General features: G+C 46.4%; 1 protein-coding gene across 4 annotated transcripts in view; it reads left to right on the top strand.

Annotated features, from left to right (window-relative positions):
* The first annotated feature begins 2,069 nt into the window (after positions 1-2,069).
* The window catches only part of LOC310780156 (uncharacterized protein), a 40,942-nt gene continuing 19,316 nt past the window's right edge, over positions 2,070-23,695 (top strand). For all 4 annotated transcript variants that reach the window (XM_083640718.1, XM_083640717.1, XM_083640719.1 and 1 more), the window contains exons 1-2: positions 2,070-2,157; positions 11,416-11,523. In XM_083640718.1, the coding sequence (XP_083496844.1) occupies positions 11,481-11,523 (43 nt within the window). In that variant the 5' untranslated portion in view covers positions 2,070-2,157; positions 11,416-11,480. The remainder of the gene's footprint in view (positions 2,158-11,415; positions 11,524-23,695) is intronic.

The raw sequence follows: 23,695 nt of genomic DNA, 5'->3' as shown, positions 1-23,695 counted from the left end.
CAAATCAGATAGTGAGTGAATACCATAAGGTTTATTTTCAGATGTGGAGGGAAGTCAGATTTGACCTAAAATCCAAGATGGCCGCCATTTTCACTGGGATTTCATTGTTTTTTTTCGCATCTCTAGACTGCATAAAACCAGGTCTAGTTCAAAGACCATTACATTTACACATTTCAAATCTGGGCTAGATCACCAAGGGGATCCTAGGCTCTGACCAATAAACACTTTGAGATTTGTGAAAATGTTATCTTATCTGTGAAAATGGAAAAATTTAAGATTTCATTGTTTTTGCCCCATCTAGACCGCATAAAACCAGGTCTAGTTCAAAGACCATTACACTTATACCTTTCAAATCTGTTCTAGATTACCAAGGGGGCCCTACACGCTCACCAAGAAATACTTTAAGATTTGTGAAACTTGTATCATGGTATGAGCACACTTGAACTTTAGACTAGGGAGGAATGGTGGCCATCTTGGATTTGAGGCCAAATCTGACTTCCCTCCACATCTGACAATAAGCCTTATGGTATTCACTCACTATGTGAGAAATGTCATGCCTTTTTGAAGCAGTGCACAAGTGTTATAAGCACATTTGGACATTAGACCCGGGGGAATGGAGCCATCTTGGATTTGAGGCCAAATCCGCCTTCCCTCCACATCTGACAATAAACCTTATGGTATTCACTCACTATGTGAGAAATGTCATGCTTTTCTGAAAATGTGCACAATTTTTATAAGCACATTTGTATATTGGACTAGGGGAAATGGTGGCAATCTTGTATTTGAGGTCAAATCTGACTCCCCTCCCAATCTTAAAGTAAACCTTATCACTCACTATGTGAGAAATTTAGTGTTTTTGTTAGAAGTGCACAATTGTTATAAGCACATGTACATTAGACTGGCGGTACATTAGACTATTCCCTAACTATGTGTGAAATTTCACATTTCTGTCAAAAAGTGCATGATTATGTGCTTATCCGCTCCACTAGTATAGTTTGAGATATTAATGTTTGTTTGGCACAACTCATACTATTAACTGCCGCGGGGTTCCGCATTTCTGGGTGGCAAGTGACGTCACGCTGATTCGTCCTATATGGGTCTGGGGTGGGATGGGGGTTTGTCTGTGTGTGTGGGGGCGTGGTAGGACAAAACGTGACACAAACCATGATGACTGACAGACAGACACCGCTGCCACCACTCACCAATTTTAGCCATTCTAAACCTTTATTTTGGTTTTTGACAATGAAACCAAGCCTACATCAAAACGATCTTTTACTAAAAAAAAATAAGAAAGCGGCAATGACTATTGATTTATGCTCTTTATTTAATGTATTTATTTAGAAATTCCTCCCGGCTCTGTTGTAAGCTAATTGTATGTATTAATGGCATCTTTATTTATGTGTTTGTTTTGTCTTTATCTCTGTTTTCCATAGCCTACATTAATACTGTCAATAAAAATGTAAAAAAAAACTAGCTACCTGCAGGGAGGTAGGCTATATAGATGACTTTGGAAAATACTATGTGACTGAAGGCAGCATTTCTTCCTGCAAAACGCTCTTCTTATTGTAAAGCATGTGACACAGAGGCGTGTCTCTCTGCTACCACGTCACGCCCACTTCCGAGTTGGCGACTAACCAAGGGAGTTCATAATCATCAGCAAGGAGACTCTCTCTCTCTCTCTCTCTCTCTCTCTCTCTCTCTCTCTCTCTCTCTCTCTCTCTCTCTCTCTCTCTCTCTCTCTCTCTCTCTCTCTCTCTCTCTCTCTCTCTCTCTCTCTCTCTCTCTCTCTCTCTCTCTCTCTCTCTCTCTCTCTCTCTCTCTCTCTCTCTCTCTCTCTCTCTCTCTCTCTCTCTCCTAGCACGGGCACGCCCGACATAGGTCTAACAAAACGCATTCTTATAATCATATAGGAAAATCTCTGGGAATTATTTTTTCCATCCGGAGAGGCTATTAGCCTACCGGAGTGTATCCTTGCCAATCCATGAGGCTTGGCAATACTATTTGCCTAACGTGGGCGTGACTTTGGCTCTCTATATAACCTGGGAGATTTCAGATTTCTACAGCAGCAATACACACCCGGCCGCACGGCACCCTGCTGACTTTTACAGCTGCACCACTCTGCTCCGTGTGCCGTGTCGTCTTCCTCTTCCTCTCGCGGTAAGTAGCCCAGACAGACACACAGACAGACAGACAGACAGACAGACAGACAGACAGACAGACAGACAGACAGACAGACAGAAACATTTTTTATTTCATGCTTCAATTAGGCTACAGGGCAAACAAAAACACTCCCAACAAAAACGGTTAACCTCGGATGAATCAAAAACATTTGTGAGACAGTCTAGAAAATACCCACAGGTAAGCACGCACACACACACACACACACACACACACACACACACACACACACACACACACACACACACACACACACACACACACACACACACACACACACACACACACACACACACACGCGCGCAGTGGCAGTTGTGCCATATAGGTATACGCCTACCTCGTCGTATTTGACAACGTACTTGACCCTACCGTTGTGTTCACGTTCATAGCTCATATAATATAATGTATCATATCGTTAATTTCAAGCTCAATTCTTACCCAGAGAAAAGGTACAGCACTGAAAATGTAACAATCAATAGTTTTTTAAACATCTTTATTTTAAAAGATGAAAAACCCCAGGTGCTTTAGTCCCAAGCTTCAATGCTCCTGGCCAATCCCGGCGCCACAGGGCGTGGTTATTGCTTATCCTATGTGGGGTTAGAAATCACGCGTATTGCGATGGGTCGGCACTTCATTTGCACCTATTGACATATTAGTGCTATTGTTCTGAGCATCAAGCCATTTGATGAAACTGACCCGTCTTTATCACCAAAATCCGCTGTAGAGTTGCAGTGTGGACATGGGGAAAACACAAACGCTTGGAATTCCCCATTGCAGTATATATATATGTAAGGGTTAATGCCCGACGACAGTGGCGTGCCTGACCAAGTTGGTGCCCTAGGCAAGATTTGTGCTGGTGCCCCCCCTCCCCCAAAGAAAATATAATAAAAATGATATCGCAGCGAATTCCACCACTGCAGTGCAGGCTCAGAATCGCCCTTCCCCAGTGGCGCTGGAAGTACTTTTAGGAAGGGGTGCTGTAAGGAAGGGACTCTCGGTGCTGCCCGCAAGGGCAGCGCCGAAGAAAATTTGATGTTTTTTGGACTTTAATCCATATTTAGAAGAATATTTAATTTTAAATTAACATTAGGATTATACTGTTGTGATGTCATTGTTCAGTATCTTCTCCTTTTCTCACTCACTTTCATATAAGCACCTGCTCTCCCTTTAGTCGTTTTACACTACAACAGAAAGCAACACAGGCATAAACACTGAACTTATTATTATTATTATGGAAAACCAGATTATGATGAAAATCAAACACTTTTGAAGAGAGAGCATATAAGATCAGAGCTGGGAAGCACAAACTGTTTTTTAATGCATTTTGTTGGTGGTATAAACACAAGACAGCCAAATCCAACAATTTCGAAAATCCCATTTCTTGCCACCAGGGGGTGCTGCAGCACCCTCAGCACCCACCTTCCAGCTCCCTTGCTCCCCCCCACTCTGGGAAAAAGCTCCGAGCAGGTAAAAGGGGGCGCAGCCGCGCAGGGGGTGGGGTGGTATGGATTAGGGACCATGGTGAAAGTGCTGCAGCCCAGGCAGCCAGAAAGCCAGAATTAGAAAAATGATTTCACTATTATTTAAAGACTTAAGATGTTGTTGTGCTTATTTTTTGTCTACTATTGTAAAATAATAGTAGGCCTATTATCATGAAAAAGTATTTCTAAAAAAAAAAAAATTTTTTTTTTTTTTTTTTTTTTTTTACCCTCTCTGGCGCCCCTAGCGGCTCAAGCGCCCTTAGCATTTGCCTAGTTCGCCTAATGGACGGCACGCCACTGCCCGACGAGGTGTCCATTATCACTTTTTAAGGGACAACGCAGAGGCGTGAACCGGTCCGAGGCGCAGCCGAGGCGCACTGTCCATGTGCAGCCAATCCGCGCATAAGCCTACACTTCACACACAAAAAATAGATTATTTAATAGATGGAGATGTGTGAAAATGTTATTCTAGCCATTTCAATAGGCCTAGCTATATCAGAATTGTGCTGGTGACAGGCAGATACAGGCTCTCATCTTGCTGCGCACCTGCGTGGAGCTGCCTGCCGACTCCATATCCAAGTGTCTCTCCAACTTGCAATGCGCAAAATCCATGCTGCATAAGGTTTTATTGCCACACAATATAGGACGTTTCGGGCAGCAGCCCTTCTTCAGCTGTAATGGCAAGCTGTAATTGCCATTACAGCTGAAGAAGGGGTGCTGCCCGAAACGTCCTATATTAATAAAACCTTTAAACTTGGAGTGCTGTTCTTTTCGTTTTTTAGAATTATACTTGTTTTAGGGATTCAGCACCCAGTTTACATAACCTAATAATAAAATAATAAGTAAGGAGTTGAGCGCGTTATTTATGATTTTTTTAGAAAAATGTAAGTAACCATAGCCTATGAAAGCACTTGATGATACTTTAAGTAGACTCCTTAAGTGGCAATCAACTGATGTCCTCTCCTTAATAAAGGCAATAAGAATAATTTGCTGTATGGCCACGGGGCACACGGATGGGCGTTTGGACACCTGAATCCAAATGTCTTCATATTGCACAATGCAGTTTGCATTTGGTTGACACAAGATCATCTGTGAATGATCAATCTCGAGATTATCCATCAAGAATTGAAGAGAGGGGAGTTTGAAACATGCGGATCTTCGCTGCCTATATATGCGCCAGTCTGCAATAAATATGGTTATTTTTGTGGTTTATTTTCAAAGAGTGCATCTAATGTATTTAATCTGATAATATGTATGGCCTAAAACTGTAGGAAATTGTGTTTAGGTGTTTCCCCATGCCCTTATGCATGTGAGTCTAATTTATTTATTATTATTATTAATTTGTATTATTATATTATTATTATTATATTATGTATTATAGTTAATAAAATGTAGGCTATAACTAGTCTACTTTACTTTTCAATAATAAAAAAATTGCCTATAATATTATATGCCAATATAGGGCCAAGCTATAGCTGTTTTCAGGGGAGCTGTGTGGACAAAGAGAAGGATTAGTGTATAGATAGACTAATTTTAACATATTCTGCCTGTTTTTTGGAAAACGACCTAGTGAAGAAGGCCGTTTTCGAGAAAACAGGAAGAATATGTTCTATAATCCTTCTCTTTGTCCACACAGCTCCTCTGAAAACGGCTATAGCCATAGGCTAAATAACATTAGGCTATTTATTTTTTTTGAAAATAAAGTACAGTAGACTACCTAATAAATTAGACTCATGCATAAGGGTGTGGGGAAACACCTATAAACACAATTAATTTCCCACAGTTTTAGGCCTAATATTATCAGATGAAATAAATTAGAATAAACTGGAAAATAAACCAAAAAAATATATTTATTGCTGACTGGCGCATGCCATAGCCTATAGATTGGCAGCAAAGATCTGCGTGTTTCAAACTCCTCTCTCTTCAATTCTTGATGGATTTAATTAATTCAAATTGCCATAATCTCGAGATTTATGATGATTTTGTGTCAACCATGTTTCTGTCATTCAACCCGCATGAGCCCAAATGCAAACGTTGGGCTGTGCATTGTGCAATGAAGACATTTGGATTCAGGTGTGTTCATAGTGCCCAATTGCCCATCCACCGTGCCCGTGGCCATATATACAGCATAAATTACTATATTGCTGATTATCAGAGGTCAGTTGATTTGTCCCTTAAGGAGTCTACTTTAAATGGTAAGCAGGCTATATCACATTCTGTTGCTTGCTGGCTTGCATGCAGGAGCTGCCTGCGGACTCCAAATGCATGTCTCTCAACTTGCAATGCGCAAACCTTCAGTCAAAACCCATGCTGCCTAATATGAACACATCAGTAACTCCTCTGCTATCCTAAATTCTTAATGGATTTATTTATAGTAGCATCGCCTAATTTCAGGATTGCGGCCATTAAATTCGGCTGTGTCAACCAACCACATATAACCAGTAGATCAAAGGGATGAGATCTGCTTGCCAAGCATGGCTTGTTGAGATGAGTATGACCGCTTGCCGACAATCCTTTCTCAGAGGAATATACTGTATGTCAACAGAAGTGAAAATAAATCAGAACAAACAAATTTTCATTTTTAAATCAAGTTGTGGTTTCTGCAATGTCAGGCTATTTGATGCAGACATCACGCATTTTGAAATAATGGACATCTCCTTGCAGGATGGCTATTTCTCTTAAACATAAAATAGGCTAAATAAGGCTAAAACAATTTTTTATTTAGCTGCCAGCCATTTTTACAGTATATATATATATATATATATATATAGTTAAAGTACCGGAACGATATGCAGTATCAATATATATATATATATATAAGGAGAAAAGACAAGTGGCCAGGCCTAACACAGGACACCCTGTCCCCCACAGGCTCTTTACCTCCACCCCTCCACCCAATATGTCTCCAAACAGCCTTTCCCTTCTGCATGTGTTTGTTGAGATTGAGTGGTGAACATGTTCCTATAGAGTTGGATGTTGAGGATAAAATTGGAGAGGTGCGGTTGGTAAGAGTAAGGGGTGGAATGGTTATAATTGAGTGTATATCTAAGCGGCAGCAAGAGATGGCTTTGAAGAAGATTAGAGTGTTCAGAAAGGAAATGGCATTGTGTAACTTGTTTCCCACTGGGATCAGAGGGAAGGAAGAAAGGAGTGGTGAGTGTGCCTGGATGTGGAAGGAGTATGTGAAGTGAGGAGGTTGATGAGGTCCCTCTGATAATACAAGCTTTCAACACATTTCCCACACCACAAACACTGCGCCCAGCCCAGCGATTTTATTAACCAAATTGCTCTTGATATCGGACATTGAAAATAAATTACTGTATATTAAAGTTTTTCACAATTGTTAACACACAAAAAGCGAAAATTTGGCACAATTTGCACAACCTTCACTTCATGTAGGCTACCAATCGCTTGACCCAATTTGGCACTACTTCACACTCCCTATCTGCATTAGACTCTGACTTTCCTTCTTTACACTCTGCGTCAATTACACATCACCTTGTTGTCAAAACACTACACACAATGTTCAGTTGTTGCACACACTTCTCAAGTCAAATCTCAAAGCATCAACCTACAACACACAAATATTCAAATCTCTAAACATTCAGCTCTGTTGAGCAATTTGCAATCAGGACTGCAGCATAAAAGTGCCTTGAGCCTCTGTTTTGTTTGGTGAACGCCGGGGGGGGGTTTGAGCAGGCCGGTTTACAGTATTGTACTGTTCTCTGTGTGTACCGAAATACTGTAAAACCTTTTTTTTGCTGCATATGTGTGTGCTGTTTTATGTTTGACTATGAGTAGTAGTAGGCCTACACTGAGACATTTTACAAAAGGAGAAATGGCTCATTCTCCAGAGTCATGGTGTGTTCCATTTATATGATTGTGTTTTCAATTTTGCACTTCAGTGTGCTGAATGCTTAGTAGTGTGCAGCAAATGCTTAGTTGTGTGTACTCAATGAATGTGTATTGTGTGTCATTTGAAAATATGGCTGTGTGTAGCTACCAAATGAAAACACGAGTTCCATTTTGTGAACAGTGAAGAGATTTGATGGCAAAGAGTCATCTTGCAAAGGGAGTGTCAGGTTTAGCATTTTGTGTGTGAGGTTTTCAGTTTTGTGTGTGCAGTTTTGAGAAAGCCGTTATTGTTTTGAGAAATGTGTGTTAACAATTGTGAAAAACTGTAATGCTAATGAAAACGTAACACAATTAACACACAATCGATTTTTAAACATATTTATTTCAAAACATCATTGTAAAATTCAGGCCTTTAGCCAAAGCTTCAATAACAGAGCTCAGCTGACAGTTTAACCTGCAAATGAAAAATATAAAAAATATAAAATTAAAAATACAATAGGCTACAGCACATATGCCTAGCTTCTTCTTTTTTTGGCACAGCTATTCATTCCCCCCAGTCCAGCCGTTTGTTCCAGGCCAGTGAAGTCCCAACAATCTACAAAAACATGCAATAATATAAAATCATAGATACAAAGTTGAATCATAATCAATAAAACCAAAAGTAAATGGTTAGCCTTCCCAATGGCCAAGGGCAGCATCTGTTATTCTGGCCTCATAGCACTGAGGCGGGTGGTCAGAAAGTGAAATAACTGCGGTACATTGTATGCTTTGGTGCGATGTAGGATTTTGTCTTTCAATATCCTCGCTGCAGCCTCGCTGTATAGTTGTTGGTGTTGTTGCTTCTCACAGGAATGGTGTCCCTGTATTAGAGGGCCCAACATGAGCATGGGCACCTGGCCAATCCCGGCGCTTGACTGCTGCGTAGGCGGGCACAGGGCGTGGTTTTGGCATAACCACGGTGGGTTTCGTAATAACGCCGCTCAGACAGCAGACAGCTCAGACAGTAGCAGCACCAGTGAGCAGCACCCAGTAGCTCTAGAAACACTGTTAAAATGTAGTAGAAATGGTCTTAAACTCTATATTAGGCTACAGCAACACTCTGCCACAATGAAAATGTTTCAAGGCTTGTTACTGCATGAAGAAAAAAGAAAAGCTCATTATGTCTATTGTTCCCTGCGCCAGGAATGTTGTTGTTGGTTGTTATGGCAACCATTGCCTTTCTGTTATGCTATTGGTCATGTAACCATGTGTCTGAGTTGTTGTGTCGGCCATTTCGCCTGTCTGTATTTTCCCTCCGTGTTCCATTCACTAACACAGTTACTGCTGCACTCAGTTGCATTTTGTGATTCATTGATAAGTATCCACATAAACTGGTGCTGGGCCATCTCGGCGCTACGCTAATGCTAACGTTGCTAACGGCTAATGTAGGTCTGGCTGCAATAGGGTGCCAAAGTCACCCCCTCTCCCTGTCCATGAGATTTCATCCGCCATTCATTTTCTATAGACCAAATCACCGTGACGTCACCATGTAAACAACATTACTTCCGCGTACCACTTCGGGAAGGCGGCAGGTTTAAATTTGCGTGTTGACAAATAAATGCTGTCAAACCCTCTCATTGTTTTCGGCCGACTACTTTCAATTTAAATGTTCAAACGGTTGGTAAACATGCTTGTCCGACGTATAGCCTTGTTTCTAGCTAATAAAGTTTGTTTACAACTAATCTGTCAGAGGGAGGGAAGGTGAGAGTGAGACAGCATGTGTTCTGGGCTCCTGACTCTCCAACCTTTTTAAACCATTATTCTATGTTTTTAATTTTTGCAAGTTTTAACTTGTTGCACTACCTGACTTTTATTGCAACAGCAACTGACAAACAACCAAAAGCTATGGATGGTCTTTGTAATCCTTGATATTTTGGTAGATTCTCTCTACCCCGGGCCTACTCTTTCTGCTGCACTGGATCCAGCCTAAACCTGTAGTAGGCTGCAGACCATCATCTGCTAGCTTCAGCCTGGGCCTGAGCTTTTACCATCTACCATCTACTATCCAGCTCTGCTAGCTGTGGCCTGGGGCTTTTCACCATCCACCACCCAGCTCTGCTAGCTGTGGCCTGGGGCCTCCACCACCCACCATCCAGCTTTGCTAGCTGTTGGCCTGGGGCTTCCACCATCCAGCTTTGCTAGCTGTGGCCTGGGGCTTCCACCATCCAGCTCTGCTAGCTGTGGCCTGGGGCTTCCACCATCCAGCTTTGCTAGCTGTGGCCTGGGGCTTCCACCATCCAGCTCTGCTAGCTGTTGGCCTGGGGCTTCCACCATCCTGCTCTGCTAGCTGTCGCCTGGGGCTTCCACCATCCTGCTCTGCTAGCTGTTGCCTGGGGCTTTCACCATCCTGCTCTGCTAGCTGTGGCCTGGGCTTTCACCATCCTGCTCTGCTAGCTGTCGCCTGGGGCTTCCACCATCCTGCTCTGCTAGCTGTCGCCTGGGGCTTCCACCATCCTGCTCTGCTAGCTGTGGCCTGGGCTTTCACCATCCTGCTCTGCTAGCTGTCGCCTGGGGCTTCCACCATCCTGCTCTGCTAGCTGTCGCCTGGGGCTTCCACCATCCTGCTCTGCTAGCTGTGGCCTGGGGCTGAGGCCCACTCCATCCACCCTGCTCTGCAGCCTGAGGCCCTATTATTATTATTACAACTGTCAAACTTGCTGTTTTTTTGCAGACTCGTTAACGTAGCTATAGCTAACGTTACAGACAGAGCTACTACGCCACGTTAATTTAATTTAGCTTCAAGTCTACTCTGGTCTGGTCTGGTCCAACAGGTAAATTAGCTAGTCTGGTCTCCACTAACGTTAGTGAAAGTGTTGTTATGAATGATATTAAACAACAACACAACACGAACAAACCATTTTTGTCTTCTTTGTCTGTTTTTGTCTTCAACATGTCAGTTTGTGCCGTTCACCGCCATTATGATGTGTGGACCCCAGGGGTAACCGGAAGTAAATGTAAACATCCCCGCTGATTTGGTCTATAGATCTTGCTTAAAATGCGTATAAAAATGTTTTACTTGGTCAAACCAAGCGATTCAGCTATACTTAGACTTAAGTTTGACTCGCTTTTTTTTCTTTTTTCTTTTTCCTTTTTTTTAAGGGTGTCCGAATTTCGACGAAAAGTCGATTTGGCCCGGCAAATTTCTACTAGTGTTTTTGCAAGAAATGCCCATCCCTAACCAATACTGAGATACAGTGTGTTTCACTCAAACCACTTTTGTAACGTCCATCTCAATGGTCCTAAAAGCCCTCTACCTGCCCAGTCTATGGAATGGAAAGAGCAGTTGTATGTCACCCTCTTAAAATAATGGCCTAAGTCACAACATTTTTTATAAGTTTAGAAAAAAATGTAGTCGGTCAAAGTAACTATTTAGATTACCCCTGTGTGCTCAGTTTATTAAAATAACGGCTATTTAGAAATCTGATTTTCGTTCTGGTCAGCTGACAGAAGCCGGGCTCTCAGCTGTCAACTGTCAAACCCTCTGTTTACAACTTGCAGCAAGCAGCAGCCAGGCGCTCTGGGAGAGCGCGCACTGCCTCTATCACTGATACAAATCAAGTCGAAGAGAAAAAAGACGAGATCAACAAAAAGAAAACAACGAAATGGGCAGTTAACAGCAACACACTGAGAGACGTCATTGTACAAAACATACCTGGACTCCAACATAGGCTACTGAAAGTTTCAAATGGTTTTCAGTCTACGCCGAGCGTGGGGGGGGGGGGGGGGGGAGTCAGAGTCAGTATACCCTCTGAAAAAAGGTAGACTACACCCCTGGGTGCAACCCAATGCTGAACAGCTGGTCAAAACTCTGCTTCTCTAACATGTTTACTGCCACCACCCCTGTTTTATCAATCCTTATCAGGATCCAGCAGAGAGCAGACTCCCCTGTACCCAGCTGTCTGTCCATGAAGAGTGACCAGTCTATGGATGTTAATGAGTTCAAAGATGAACATCTCTCTACTGAGCAAAGGTAAGACTTGAAATCAGATGAGTTTATTGTTTGATTCTACTGAACAGAAGAAAGAAGTCATGATACTCTTTTGAGTTAGTTTCTTCTCTCACCAGCTGAAGGTATATTCTCTCTTAGGGTGTAAAGTCTACACTAACTTGAAAAGTTAGTTTGACACTAGAGTTGTATCTTTGTTTAACTGCACCACAGAGCTATTCTGTTGCTATCCGTTACGTTCATAGACTGTTACATCTCTGGTGACCACTTTTCATCATCATTGCATTGTTTTACCACGTTACGATACTCTCAGAAAATAAAGTAGACTAGGCTGCTTGTGGTGTTGATCACTGTATTTATTGATGTTTTTACAGTAATGTAACATTTTGTACTCTACACCCTGATATCCTCAATAAGTGTGTGCAAAAACAAGTCTCTCATGTGCTTTGATAAGCAGTAGCGTAGGTTAAATGGCTAGAAGGCAAAAATTGCTAACATTAATCTCCAAACATCCTCATCCTCCAAGTTATCCCACCTTTCAAAAGAATGTGCCATGCCAAGTTGCCAAATGCTATGCAAACTGTGCCAATTACCGCTATTTCACAGCGGATTTTACACCTACAAAGGGCTAGGTGTAAGATTTAAGTTGTAACTTATGCCTACGTTGGAACTATTTCAGTTAGTGCAACTGTTACAATTTTAGTAATGCGTAAACTCAGACTTAGTGAGACTATACACTCAAACTAGGCTACCAGAATAATGATGAATCCACCTATAGACAGGAGGTTAGGAAATTGATAGAGTGGGGTACCGACAAAAATCTGCATCTTAATGTCACCAAGACAAAGGAAATCATTGTTGATTTCCACACAAATGAGAAAGTGCACACTCCCAGTAAGAGCAATGGTGTGTATGTATAAATAGTAGTCCACTTCAAATTTTTAGGGACACAAATATCCAGAGACCTCAGATGGTCACGCATGGGACAAAATTAGGCAAAGCACATAAACAGCTTGACTTGCACTATGAGATAAGAAAGGCCACATCTGGCCATGAAATAAAATATGAAATGATGATGCATATTAAGCTCAAAATTAGTACAATTATCGCCAGTATGGCCAAATTGACATAGCGCAGTAAAATACAATTTTCCATTTCTTCTTCACACAGAAGTAATACTCTCCTCTATTTCGGTCAAGGCAGCCAGTGCAGCTCTCCATGCACTGCAAATCCACAACAAAACAACCTCTCCTGCTCAGATTTTTTATGTGTTTTGTTTTCTCCACTAGATAGTCCCATTGATTCTGATTTACAACACACGCTTTCTCTAACTTGGCCCAGGCTACAGATGCCTTTCATAACATGTATATGACATGTTGTTATCCAATGCTACGGTGCCAATGTACTCCAAAATCTTCCGTAGTTTCCAATACCGAGCCATTATTCACATGGAAGTGCCAACGTTTTTAGCTCAGACACAGCCTCCTTCGGCTGTGTCATTTTGGGTTTCGGCTGCTCCACAGCGCCGCTGCCAGAAGTATCGGCGGCTGAGACTACATTTTAAAAAGCATCACCCTCTCCTATTTTTCTCCAGTGACCCCTTCCGTAAAAAACGAATGGTCCCAACTGTTGTCAAAAAGGCACAACAGCAGCTTTCTTAGTTTAAGGAAGGCTGGTGTAACCACCAAGACACACATTTATTTCTACAGATCCACTGTTGAAAGCCTCCTCACAGGATGTATAAATGTTTGGTATGGAAGCTGCTCTGTGGAGGACCGTATGTTAATTGACGAGGTTGTAAGAAGAGCACAGACAATTATTGAAGAAGACTTGCCAACTCTGACAGATATCTATGTTAAAAGGTGCCGGACAGGGCCCAGAAAATAGTCCGGGACCCCAGCGACCCAGGCAATGACCTTATCACCCAGCTACCATCAGGTAGACCCTACCGCTGGGATGAGGGCTGCCCAGACAGAGTGGTATAAGCATAAGGTTTGACTTGTAAACAGTTTCTACCCAGAGGTGGTCTGGTTTTTAAATGAATTGCACTACTACACTTTACTAGTGTTACAATTTGCATTAGGCCACACCTCATATCTCGGACCTGAGGCCTGTTACAACCTAGCCGCCGCGGCGTTCATTACCTCAATACCGACGGGCCAACATAATGTTACAGGTCAGCATCAGTGCATCTAATTTCATTCATTTAATTTGGCATCGTTCGTTGTCTAGGGGGTTTCCACTACTATGCCGATAATTGTAACATGAAGGAATGACTGAAAGATTGGAAAGCTGATTTATCCATTGACATGCAGGTAGGCTACTCACTCAGACATTAGCTGACATGGCCTTCCGGAGCGATCCTGGCTGGTCACAACACTGGCCAGCTCCACTCGGCTGTTTGCGTCAGGAATCCAGAGTAGTCCTCCCGCATTCACATAATCCCATAAGTGGGACAGAACAAAAGTGACAACATAAAGCAAAACAAGACGTAAACTAGTATAGATTATCAACAAATTGTGTGGCAGGCCGCTGCCGCCTCTTCTGTATGGACCAGACTGAACTCATTTGACTGAACATTTTAAGTCTGCAGCCCTGTATGAACAAAAAGGCGCCGTTTTCATTACACACAAGCAAACCAACACCTCAAAGGATAAATCAGCCATAGCAAATAGAAGTGAATCTTCTCCATGTGAGAAGGGGGGCGACTGTAGTGCTAGTAACACTAGCTACAGCAACTCTAGCACTTTACTAACTACAGCAACCTTTGCACTTGTTGTGCTCGTTATTTGGGTGAATTTAGTTAGGTAAGATAAAATATTAATAATCCGAAAATTATTAATATTTCATAAAGTTATTAAAATCAAATATGTAATCCTTGGTAAGGATTAACCTAGGGGCACCACCGGCTTAATCACCGGACCTAATCTGAATCACCTTAGTCTAATCTGAAAGGAGAGAGTTCTTATATCTTAGACAACAGTTTACCACAATTCCACAAAATCACTCTGAAACAGTTGAATTCTAATAAAAGTTGACAATATTTAATATATATATAAAATAAAAGAGAGGGATTGGCAATACAGTCAGTGGATTCACGTTGTAACTGAGTTACCATCTAAACATTTCAATGCATGGTCGGTGAATGTGAGGGAGGGGTATTTATCTGCATCAAAAGTGTAAAACACCGGATGAACACTAGAGGGAGGCAGAGTGTGTGTGTGTGGGGGTGTGTGTGTGTGTGCGTGAGGGGTCTGTTCTCAAAATGGCCGACCCGGAAGGACCGACTAGGCACAAAATGGAGGATACGGGTGTGTGCTTTCGGGCCAAAATGGCGATCGGCCCAAGATGGAGACTAAGGGAATGCGTTCTCGGCACAAAATGGCGGTTAGCCGACTAATAGCTATGTGCGTGAGTATTTAGCAAGGAAGGGTCCGTTCACGCGCTTGCGCACGTGCCCGTGAGTGAGAAATAACCGTCTAGATGAAAAACAGGGCCGTGAGGCTCTTACTCCGCCACGATTAGTTAATCGACTTTGAATTGGCGAAACAAGTTCCTCTCAGCTCGTTGGCTATGCTAGATCCACTCGGTGGATCGGTGAAGAAGTAACTGGCTAGCGTCTAAACACTCGGAGTCAGTAATGCATGTATAACCCACAGTCACAGTCAGATATAAACAGTCACAGATTCATTCACAGTATCATATCAGTTAATCATGTACATCTAAAGATATATATATCATCTAACTCTAACAATTCTAAGCCCGGACATGAGTGATCAATTCAGTCTCTTACTTGGCTTGTTCGTTCAGCTCTGCAAACGCAGATGCAGTGGTTTGTTGCGGTCGGACTCGCAAGGTTTCTCCAGCGGGGAGGAGAGGGGCTCGTGGAGCGGGCGGCCGCTTGTCCCGAAGAGGAAGCCGTGGAGGCCGGAGCGGGGGGGTTGAGAATAGGCAGTCGATCTCAGCTGGCCACGCTGAGTTCTTGCATCTGCTGTCGTCTCAGTGGAGGAAAGGGAGAACCTCACAGCTCGCTTCTTCGGGTTGAGGGCGCTCAGGCGATGCGGGTCGGTTTCAGGATATCAGAGCTGGCTTGGCTCTGATGTGGAGGTCGTCGGCCTGGTTGCGGCCTGGGCGGCTCGGGTCCGAGCAGGGGGGAAGGGCGGTTTGTCTCGGGACACAAACGTACGTCCTGTTGCGACGATAAGTCACTTAGAACTTCTCAGAGGAGGACCTGTCTGCAGCTGGGCTGCTTAGGAACTGACGTTTTCAGGTTTCAAACCTGTATATGTTTTGGGGTGCAGGGCGTGTCTTTGCTGTGGTTTAGGCACACCGATTGGTTCCCCTTATCTCGCTGCTGTGGGACAAAGGAATCGGCTCGCTCCCCTGTGGTTCTTATCACGGGTGTGGTATTCAAATTGGCCAAATGGCCAGGTGTGGGGGTTGTGTGCTCCCACTGTCTCCACAAGGACCAGCCAGTATTCAAACAACATGTCTTTCATTCAATGTTGCTGTTACTTCAATATCAATGTTAATTCAATATCAATACTCATTCAATATCAATGTCCTTCAATATGTCTGGCCCAACATCCCCCCGATGGTTGAAAGGGTGTGTTCTGGCACAGTCTTTCAAGCATCTCCAGGGCCATGCGGCCTGCGGGTGGCGACCCATTGGTTGCCTAGTCCGTGAGGCTGAAAGGAGCAAGTTCGTTAGGTCCTACGCTATGTGGTCCTATGTGGGCTCAAGTCCGGGCAGATCACCTGTGTCCGGGCAGGACTTTTCTCAAGTTATTCTATCCTTCTATATCACACAAACAATACATTCAGATTGTCATCCTATACTATATCACACAAAAAATACATTCAGATTGTCATACTAGTCTACATCACACGAAACAATACATTCAGATTGTCATACTTCAAGTTTTCTAGGCAGGGCCTGGGCCCGGTTCTCTGTCTTGGTCACTTAGCTCTTCGTGTTTACACGATTTGCATAAGGGGAAGGGAGAGAAGGAGTGTGAGGTAGTGTAATGACCTGGTTACATGTTTGGTGAATGGGGGTCCAGTTTCCTTGGGGCTGAACTAGACTAGTTTGGTCCCTCGGGGAACCGTGTAGAAGACCGTCTGATTCATAGGCTCAGTTTAGTGACCATGTCATAGCGGTTGTGTGACAGTGTTTTAGCCTACATGTTCTGCGGTTCAATGATTGGTAGGTTGACAAGGAATCCTATTTCTAGATGCGGTGGATCTATGAAAATTGGGATAGCACTGCCAAGACTATATGCCAAGTGTACCTGAGAGGATTGGACCACGGTGGTCGTGGCGGATTTTAAGATTTGTTCAACCAGAGATAGGGAGACTAGGTAGGGGGGTATGTTACCCCCGCTCAGACTGGTGACTGAGGAGGCTATCTCCCGGGTAAGGTCTTGCATCAAGTCTCTGGTCGCGCGCACCAAGGTCATGTCCTCTCGGACTACGTCGGTTAGAGTCTGCAAGGCATGGAGGTTGAGTCTGAGTTACTGGCAGTAGGGCTCTATGTAGCCTAGGTTAGTGGTTAGTGCATACTGGCGGAGTGAGTGGACATGCACCTATCCTGGCTACCCTACTAAGTCTCGTTCACTACCTCTGTGGTGGGGCTTGCCCCCCCCCCCTTTGGAGATGTGTACAAGCTGTTAACTGACACTCCCAGTGGCTGCCGCATCAGCGCTGGGTCAGGTGCATGCGTCGGGTTCTGCACCAGAGTGTTGGTTGAACGATTGTCCAACTTAAAGAAAGGAGTGCCGCGCATCGTCATGTTTTGTTCTCTGTGCCGGGGCAACGGCTGGGAGAATGCGTGCCCGCCGGGCAGTTTCTGTCCCGGGCTGATGGCCAGGCGTACGGGAACCTTCGCGGTTCGAGCGGGAACTGACGCGCGGGTTTCGTTTGCGGAGAATGCGGGGAGCAGTCGCTCCTGTTTGCACAGGCGGCGGTACAGCTCGGGGCTAGCGGTGGAAACGTTGCGTGCCGGCAGCGATGTGCCAGCTTCCTTGATGACAGCGACTTGTCTGTCTGTGCTAGGCTGGCGGCCAGGTGACGCCCATGGCTTTGGCGTTTGAACCTGAGCCCAAATGCGATTGCTGGAGCAGTCGATGATTGGGACTAGCCGGTCCAGGAGATCCTGGCCAATGAGAAGCGGTTCGGTATCGAGAGGGCTGATGTGAATGGGGTGGCGTATAGTCATCCCCTGGAAGGTGATGTCCAGCAGAGCACGCTCAGCAATGGGGGTTCGGTCTTGCGTGTAGCTGGTGATGCTAAAATCACAAGGCTCGATCCGAAGTGGCCTATTGGTGGTGTGCATGGCTTTGCAGACCTTCTCGAAGGTGTTGGCACTCATCAAGCTGATGGAGGCTCCTGTGTCCACTAAGGCGAGGGTGCGAGTGCACCCCCCTACCACCACTGGGGTGTAGATACGATGGGCGTTGCCCTTGCGGACAAGGTTGCCCATGAAAGTTAGAGTAGAACGGTTTGGTGAAGCCTGAGAAGGAGACTTAGGAAGGGATCTGGTTCTTCGGGGTCCCCTCCGCCTGTTGACAAAGCGAACTTTGGCAGGTGGCGGAGGTTCCCCCCCGAGACATGCGACCGGGGTTTTGTCTGGCTCCGGCGGGGAGCCAGCTGGTTTGTCTTTATCCAAGAACATTTTCACTGTGTCAGCTAAAGCGTTCAGCGCGTCTCGGGTCGACTGGTCTTCCGCGGTTGTTCGCCTGTCCCTACCGTCTGTGCCACTCCCTGGCTTCTTCTTCTTCTTGGGTTTACGTGGTTTCTTCCATGGCTTTTCCTGGGTTTGGCCTTGGAAGTTACCTGACGGGTGTGGGTCCTGGTCTTGGCTCTGCCAGGACCGTCCCTGACTTGGATGGTAGAAGCTACCATGAGGATTTTGGGCCGGCTCCTGGTTCTGCCAGGGCCGTCCCTGGGGGTTTTCTTCCCCTTTGCCCCCGCCCCCGGAGCTTACCGGCCTGTCGGGCTGGTGGCTGGGTGCGTGGGGCCACGGTGGCCGGGGAACAGCTGGTGCTCTGACTTGGGGCACTTTGTCGCCCTCTAGGGCTAGACTGTCAGCTACTGGGTTCTCTACTCGGTAGACTTCCCTCCCCTGGGCCTCCTCCTCATCCGAGTCGGGCTCTACCCCGTAAACTTGGGAGCCTTCTGTGTGTTTCTTGGCTACCCGGGGGCGTGCTTCCCATGCCAGCTGTGCATACTGTCGCGTATAGCTCAGTGTGGCTTGGTGGTGCCTACAGTGTGTCTCCACATTGGATCTTATGCTCTCGTGCAGGTTAGACATGTACATGCGGATGAACTCCTCATCTCCCTCCCCACCGCCGGTGGGGGGGCCTCTACCCTGAAAGTAGGCTGCTGACAGGCGCCTGTGGTACTCTCTGGGGTCCTCGTCTACTCTCTGCTTGATAGCTTCAGCGGCCCGTCTCGCGAGCATCGGGCAGGCGTACTGACGGTACTCCTGTCGGAGGGCCTGGCAGACGAGTCGGTAGCTCTTTTGAGTCCGACTGGGAAGTATGTCTATGAAATCGCGGGCTGTGCTCGCGGTGGTCTTCCAGACAAGCCAGAGCTTCTCGCGTGTAGTGGGTCGCTCCAGATTGGTGAGAGAGCGATTGACCTCCCGTATGTAACGGTCGACGTTAGAGGCACGGTTAGTCGGGTCAAAGCGTTCTATGTCCTTGGCGAAGGACTCGATCCGTCGGTCGCGGACGTCCCTTTCCCGCGTGGTGAGCAGATCCTCAGAGTCGGATGACGGTGAGTCACTGAGGTCGTCCTGCTCCGGGCCGCGCCCCCCCCAATCCAGAAAGGGGTGGGCGTCGCCTCGACCATGGCAACGTCCTTCCTCCCATCCCGGGGGAGGGAAGGAGTCGATGTAGCGATCATCGCGGTGCTGCCCCCTATCGCGCTCGAGCGCCGATGAGGGGTCGCGGTGATGGCGGTCATCATGGCGTGGCGGCGGCGTGTTGTCACGATTGTGATCATCGCGGCGGCGCCCCCCCTCGCGCGTGCGTGGTGGGGAGTCGTCGCGGTAGTCACGCTCGCTTCTCCTAGTCTCCTGGTGATCGTCCCAGCGGTCGTCTCCCCCCCACCCCAAAGGTGGGGGGCAGTCGTCGCGGCGACGGTCATCTTGGCGACATGGCGGAGAGTAGGCACGACGGCGGCCAACATAGCGATGTCCCCCCTCGCTCTTGCGTTGCGGGGGGTCATCTTGGCGACATGGCGGAGAGTAGGCACGACGGCGGTCAACATAGCGATGTCCCCCCTCGCTCTTGCGTTGTGGGGGGTCATAGCGGTCGTCGTAGCGTCGTGGCGGAGAATAGTCACGATGGCGTTCACCATAGTGGGGCTCCTCCCTGCGCCTTGACGGCGGGGAAAAGTCGTCACGACGGTGGCCGCCATGGCGTTGTGGCGGAGAATAGTCGCGATGGCGTTCCGTGTGGCGTTCGTTGCCCCAGCGGTCGTCTGCCCGCCGCCCTGTGGGCGGGGGGCAGTCGTCCGGGCGTGGGGGCGGGGAATAGTCGCGATGGCGGTGTGGGGAAGCATGGTCGCGGCGGTGGCCTTCGCGGCGAGGCTCCTCCCCCCGCCGTGACGGCGGGGTGAGGTCCTCACAGCGGCGGCTCTCCCAGCGGCGGCCATCGCCTCTCAGCCACGGGGGAGCGCGGTCGCTCCTGTGTCTATTCCCCCCCTCCTCTTGTGGAGGGGAGACTTCGGTCCTACTGTACTCGAACCATGGTTGTTCAAAGGTGGCCTTTTTGTGGCCCCTCTCACGGGTTAGCGAGCCCCCTCGCTCGTCCCTATGCGATTGCCTTAAGGACGTGGACTCGAACGGGGGATTGGGTCCCCTGGCCTCACTGGGCTGGGACCCGAGTACGACGGGCGTGTCGATGTCGTATGGCGAGGGTTCGGCTCCACTACCGAGCCCGTTACGCAGTGCAGCCGGCGTCTGGACGCCGTGCGATGAGGACGCTTGTGGAGGCAGACTTACCTGCCTCTCTTCTCCTGGGACCTGGTGGGGGGTGGACGAGAACGGAGGCTTGTCGGTTTCACGCTTACCGTCATTGCCTCCCTCTCCATCACCCTCTTCCTCAGAATCTGCGTGGGCTGCTCGCAGTTTCTTTTCCAAGTCCTGGATTGTCCTCACTTGGTCTTCGTATGAGACCTCCAGGCACGCATTTTGCCTGTCCAACTCAGTTGCTCGGTTATGCAGCTGTGTGTTGGTTTTTCTGTGGAAGGTTTCTCTGTGGAGAACGAGATAAAGCAGCTCTGACAGCATGGTGCAGTTTACCGTACCTGCACTTTTCATGGCGGCTGCTTTTCCTTCCAACATTTTCTCACATTCTGATTCTGTGAGCTTCCGCAGATGTTCGATCTGTCCTCTCTCAGGAGGAACCGCGTTCATGAGCGCTTCATGTAACAGCTGGTCGGGCGAGGCCGAGTGCTCTGCAGCAGCACTCTGGCCGTTGTGCTGTGACATCTTACCTGCTAGTCAGTGCACTTCTTAAGCTTAGGTGGAGCTCGTACCTGTAGCTTGAATGTCAAATAACTTGTATTTGAGAGGCAAACGTAAAATAGGCTTGTAGTCAAACTGTGTTTGCGAAAGTCCTATGGTTGAATTTTAAATATAAGCAGGTTTTAATTCAACTGTCGTTGCCTAATGTTAGGAGTTAGTCGCTATGCAAGCTTGAAATAAGGGGTTCTTAAATCAAAACGATTGAACTGTGTTAGTTGTCTGTGTCAGTCTGAATCTGTGTCAGTCTGAGCGGTGGTAGCTCTGTCTGGCTCCGCTCGTTCTGGCTGGAAGCTGTTTCGGGAGGTTATTAGCATTCAGTGCTTGGCATGCGCTTCAGTGGTTACACAATGCAGTTTAGGTAATTCAGTGTTTCAGTCAAAATTGTGATATTTGTGGTAAACTCTGCCTGAAAGATGCCTCACACGGGGCACCAAATGTTGTGCTCGTTATTTGGGTGAATTTAGTTAGGTAAGATAAAATATTAATAATCCGAAAATTATTAATATTTCATAAAGTTATTAAAATCAAATATGTAATCCTTGGTAAGGATTAACCTAGGGGCACCACCGGCTTAATCACCGGACCTAATCTGAATCACCTTAGTCTAATCTGAAAGGAGAGAGTTCTTATATCTTAGACAACAGTTTACCACAATTCCACAAAATCACTCTGAAACAGTTGAATTCTAATAAAAGTTGACAATATTTAATATATATATAAAATAAAAGAGAGGGATTGGCAATACAGTCAGTGGATTCACGTTGTAACTGAGTTACCATCTAAACATTTCAATGCATGGTCGGTGAATGTGAGGGAGGGGTATTTATCTGCATCAAAAGTGTAAAACACCGGATGAACACTAGAGGGAGGCAGAGTGTGTGTGTGTGGGGGTGTGTGTGTGTGTGCGTGAGGGGTCTGTTCTCAAAATGGCCGACCCGGAAGGACCGACTAGGCACAAAATGGAGGATACGGGTGTGTGCTTTCGGGCCAAAATGGCGATCGGCCCAAGATGGAGACTAAGGGAATGCGTTCTCGGCACAAAATGGCGGTTAGCCGACTAATAGCTATGTGCGTGAGTATTTAGCAAGGAAGGGTCCGTTCACGCGCTTGCGCACGTGCCCGTGAGTGAGAAATAACCGTCTAGATGAAAAACAGGGCCGTGAGGCTCTTACTCCGCCACGATTAGTTAATCGACTTTGAATTGGCGAAACAAGTTCCTCTCAGCTCGTTGGCTATGCTAGATCCACTCGGTGGATCGGTGAAGAAGTAACTGGCTAGCGTCTAAACACTCGGAGTCAGTAATGCATGTATAACCCACAGTCACAGTCAGATATAAACAGTCACAGATTCATTCACAGTATCATATCAGTTAATCATGTACATCTAAAGATATATATATCATCTAACTCTAACAATTCTAAGCCCGGACATGAGTGATCAATTCAGTCTCTTACTTGGCTTGTTCGTTCAGCTCTGCAAACGCAGATGCAGTGGTTTGTTGCGGTCGGACTCGCAAGGTTTCTCCAGCGGGGAGGAGAGGGGCTCGTGGAGCGGGCGGCCGCTTGTCCCGAAGAGGAAGCCGTGGAGGCCGGAGCGGGGGGGTTGAGAATAGGCAGTCGATCTCAGCTGGCCACGCTGAGTTCTTGCATCTGCTGTCGTCTCAGTGGAGGAAAGGGAGAACCTCACAGCTCGCTTCTTCGGGTTGAGGGCGCTCAGGCGATGCGGGTCGGTTTCAGGATATCAGAGCTGGCTTGGCTCTGATGTGGAGGTCGTCGGCCTGGTTGCGGCCTGGGCGGCTCGGGTCCGAGCAGGGGGGAAGGGCGGTTTGTCTCGGGACACAAACGTACGTCCTGTTGCGACGATAAGTCACTTAGAACTTCTCAGAGGAGGACCTGTCTGCAGCTGGGCTGCTTAGGAACTGACGTTTTCAGGTTTCAAACCTGTATATGTTTTGGGGTGCAGGGCGTGTCTTTGCTGTGGTTTAGGCACACCGATTGGTTCCCCTTATCTCGCTGCTGTGGGACAAAGGAATCGGCTCGCTCCCCTGTGGTTCTTATCACGGGTGTGGTATTCAAATTGGCCAAATGGCCAGGTGTGGGGGTTGTGTGCTCCCACTGTCTCCACAAGGACCAGCCAGTATTCAAACAACATGTCTTTCATTCAATGTTGCTGTTACTTCAATATCAATGTTAATTCAATATCAATACTCATTCAATATCAATGTCCTTCAATATGTCTGGCCCAACACACTTTACTAACTACAGCAACATTTGCACTTTGCCAACAATGCAAGATGTCTGTCTTATCTTGTTTTTACGTGGTGTCTTATGTGTCTCTGTCTTTTCTTAGAAAAAAGGTAGTCGCGCACATCCAAAACAATAAGGCAGGTGCAGGAACCAAAAACAAGAATATGCAAAGAGAGAAGGTCCGCACACTGCATGAGCTCCCATTTACCTTTTATTTAGCCATCCAGCAAAACAGAGTAGTGACGTTTCGAGCACACACGCTCTTCCTCAGACAAGTCTCTCTGTCTTTTCTATCATGTTTCTCATCTGTTTCTTTGACTAAATGACATGATTCTTGTGACCAAGAAATTCCAATGCATTTGAATGTAAATTGTAATGCAAATGGCGAATAAACAACTTTAACTTGTTTGAACTG

The sequence above is a fragment of the Poromitra crassiceps genome (assembly GCF_964638095.1).
Source record: "Poromitra crassiceps genome assembly, chromosome: 7".
NCBI lineage: Eukaryota > Metazoa > Chordata > Actinopteri > Beryciformes > Melamphaidae > Poromitra > Poromitra crassiceps.
The sequence above is the reverse complement of the archived record's forward strand: the minus strand, read 5'-3'. Positions and strand labels throughout refer to the sequence as shown.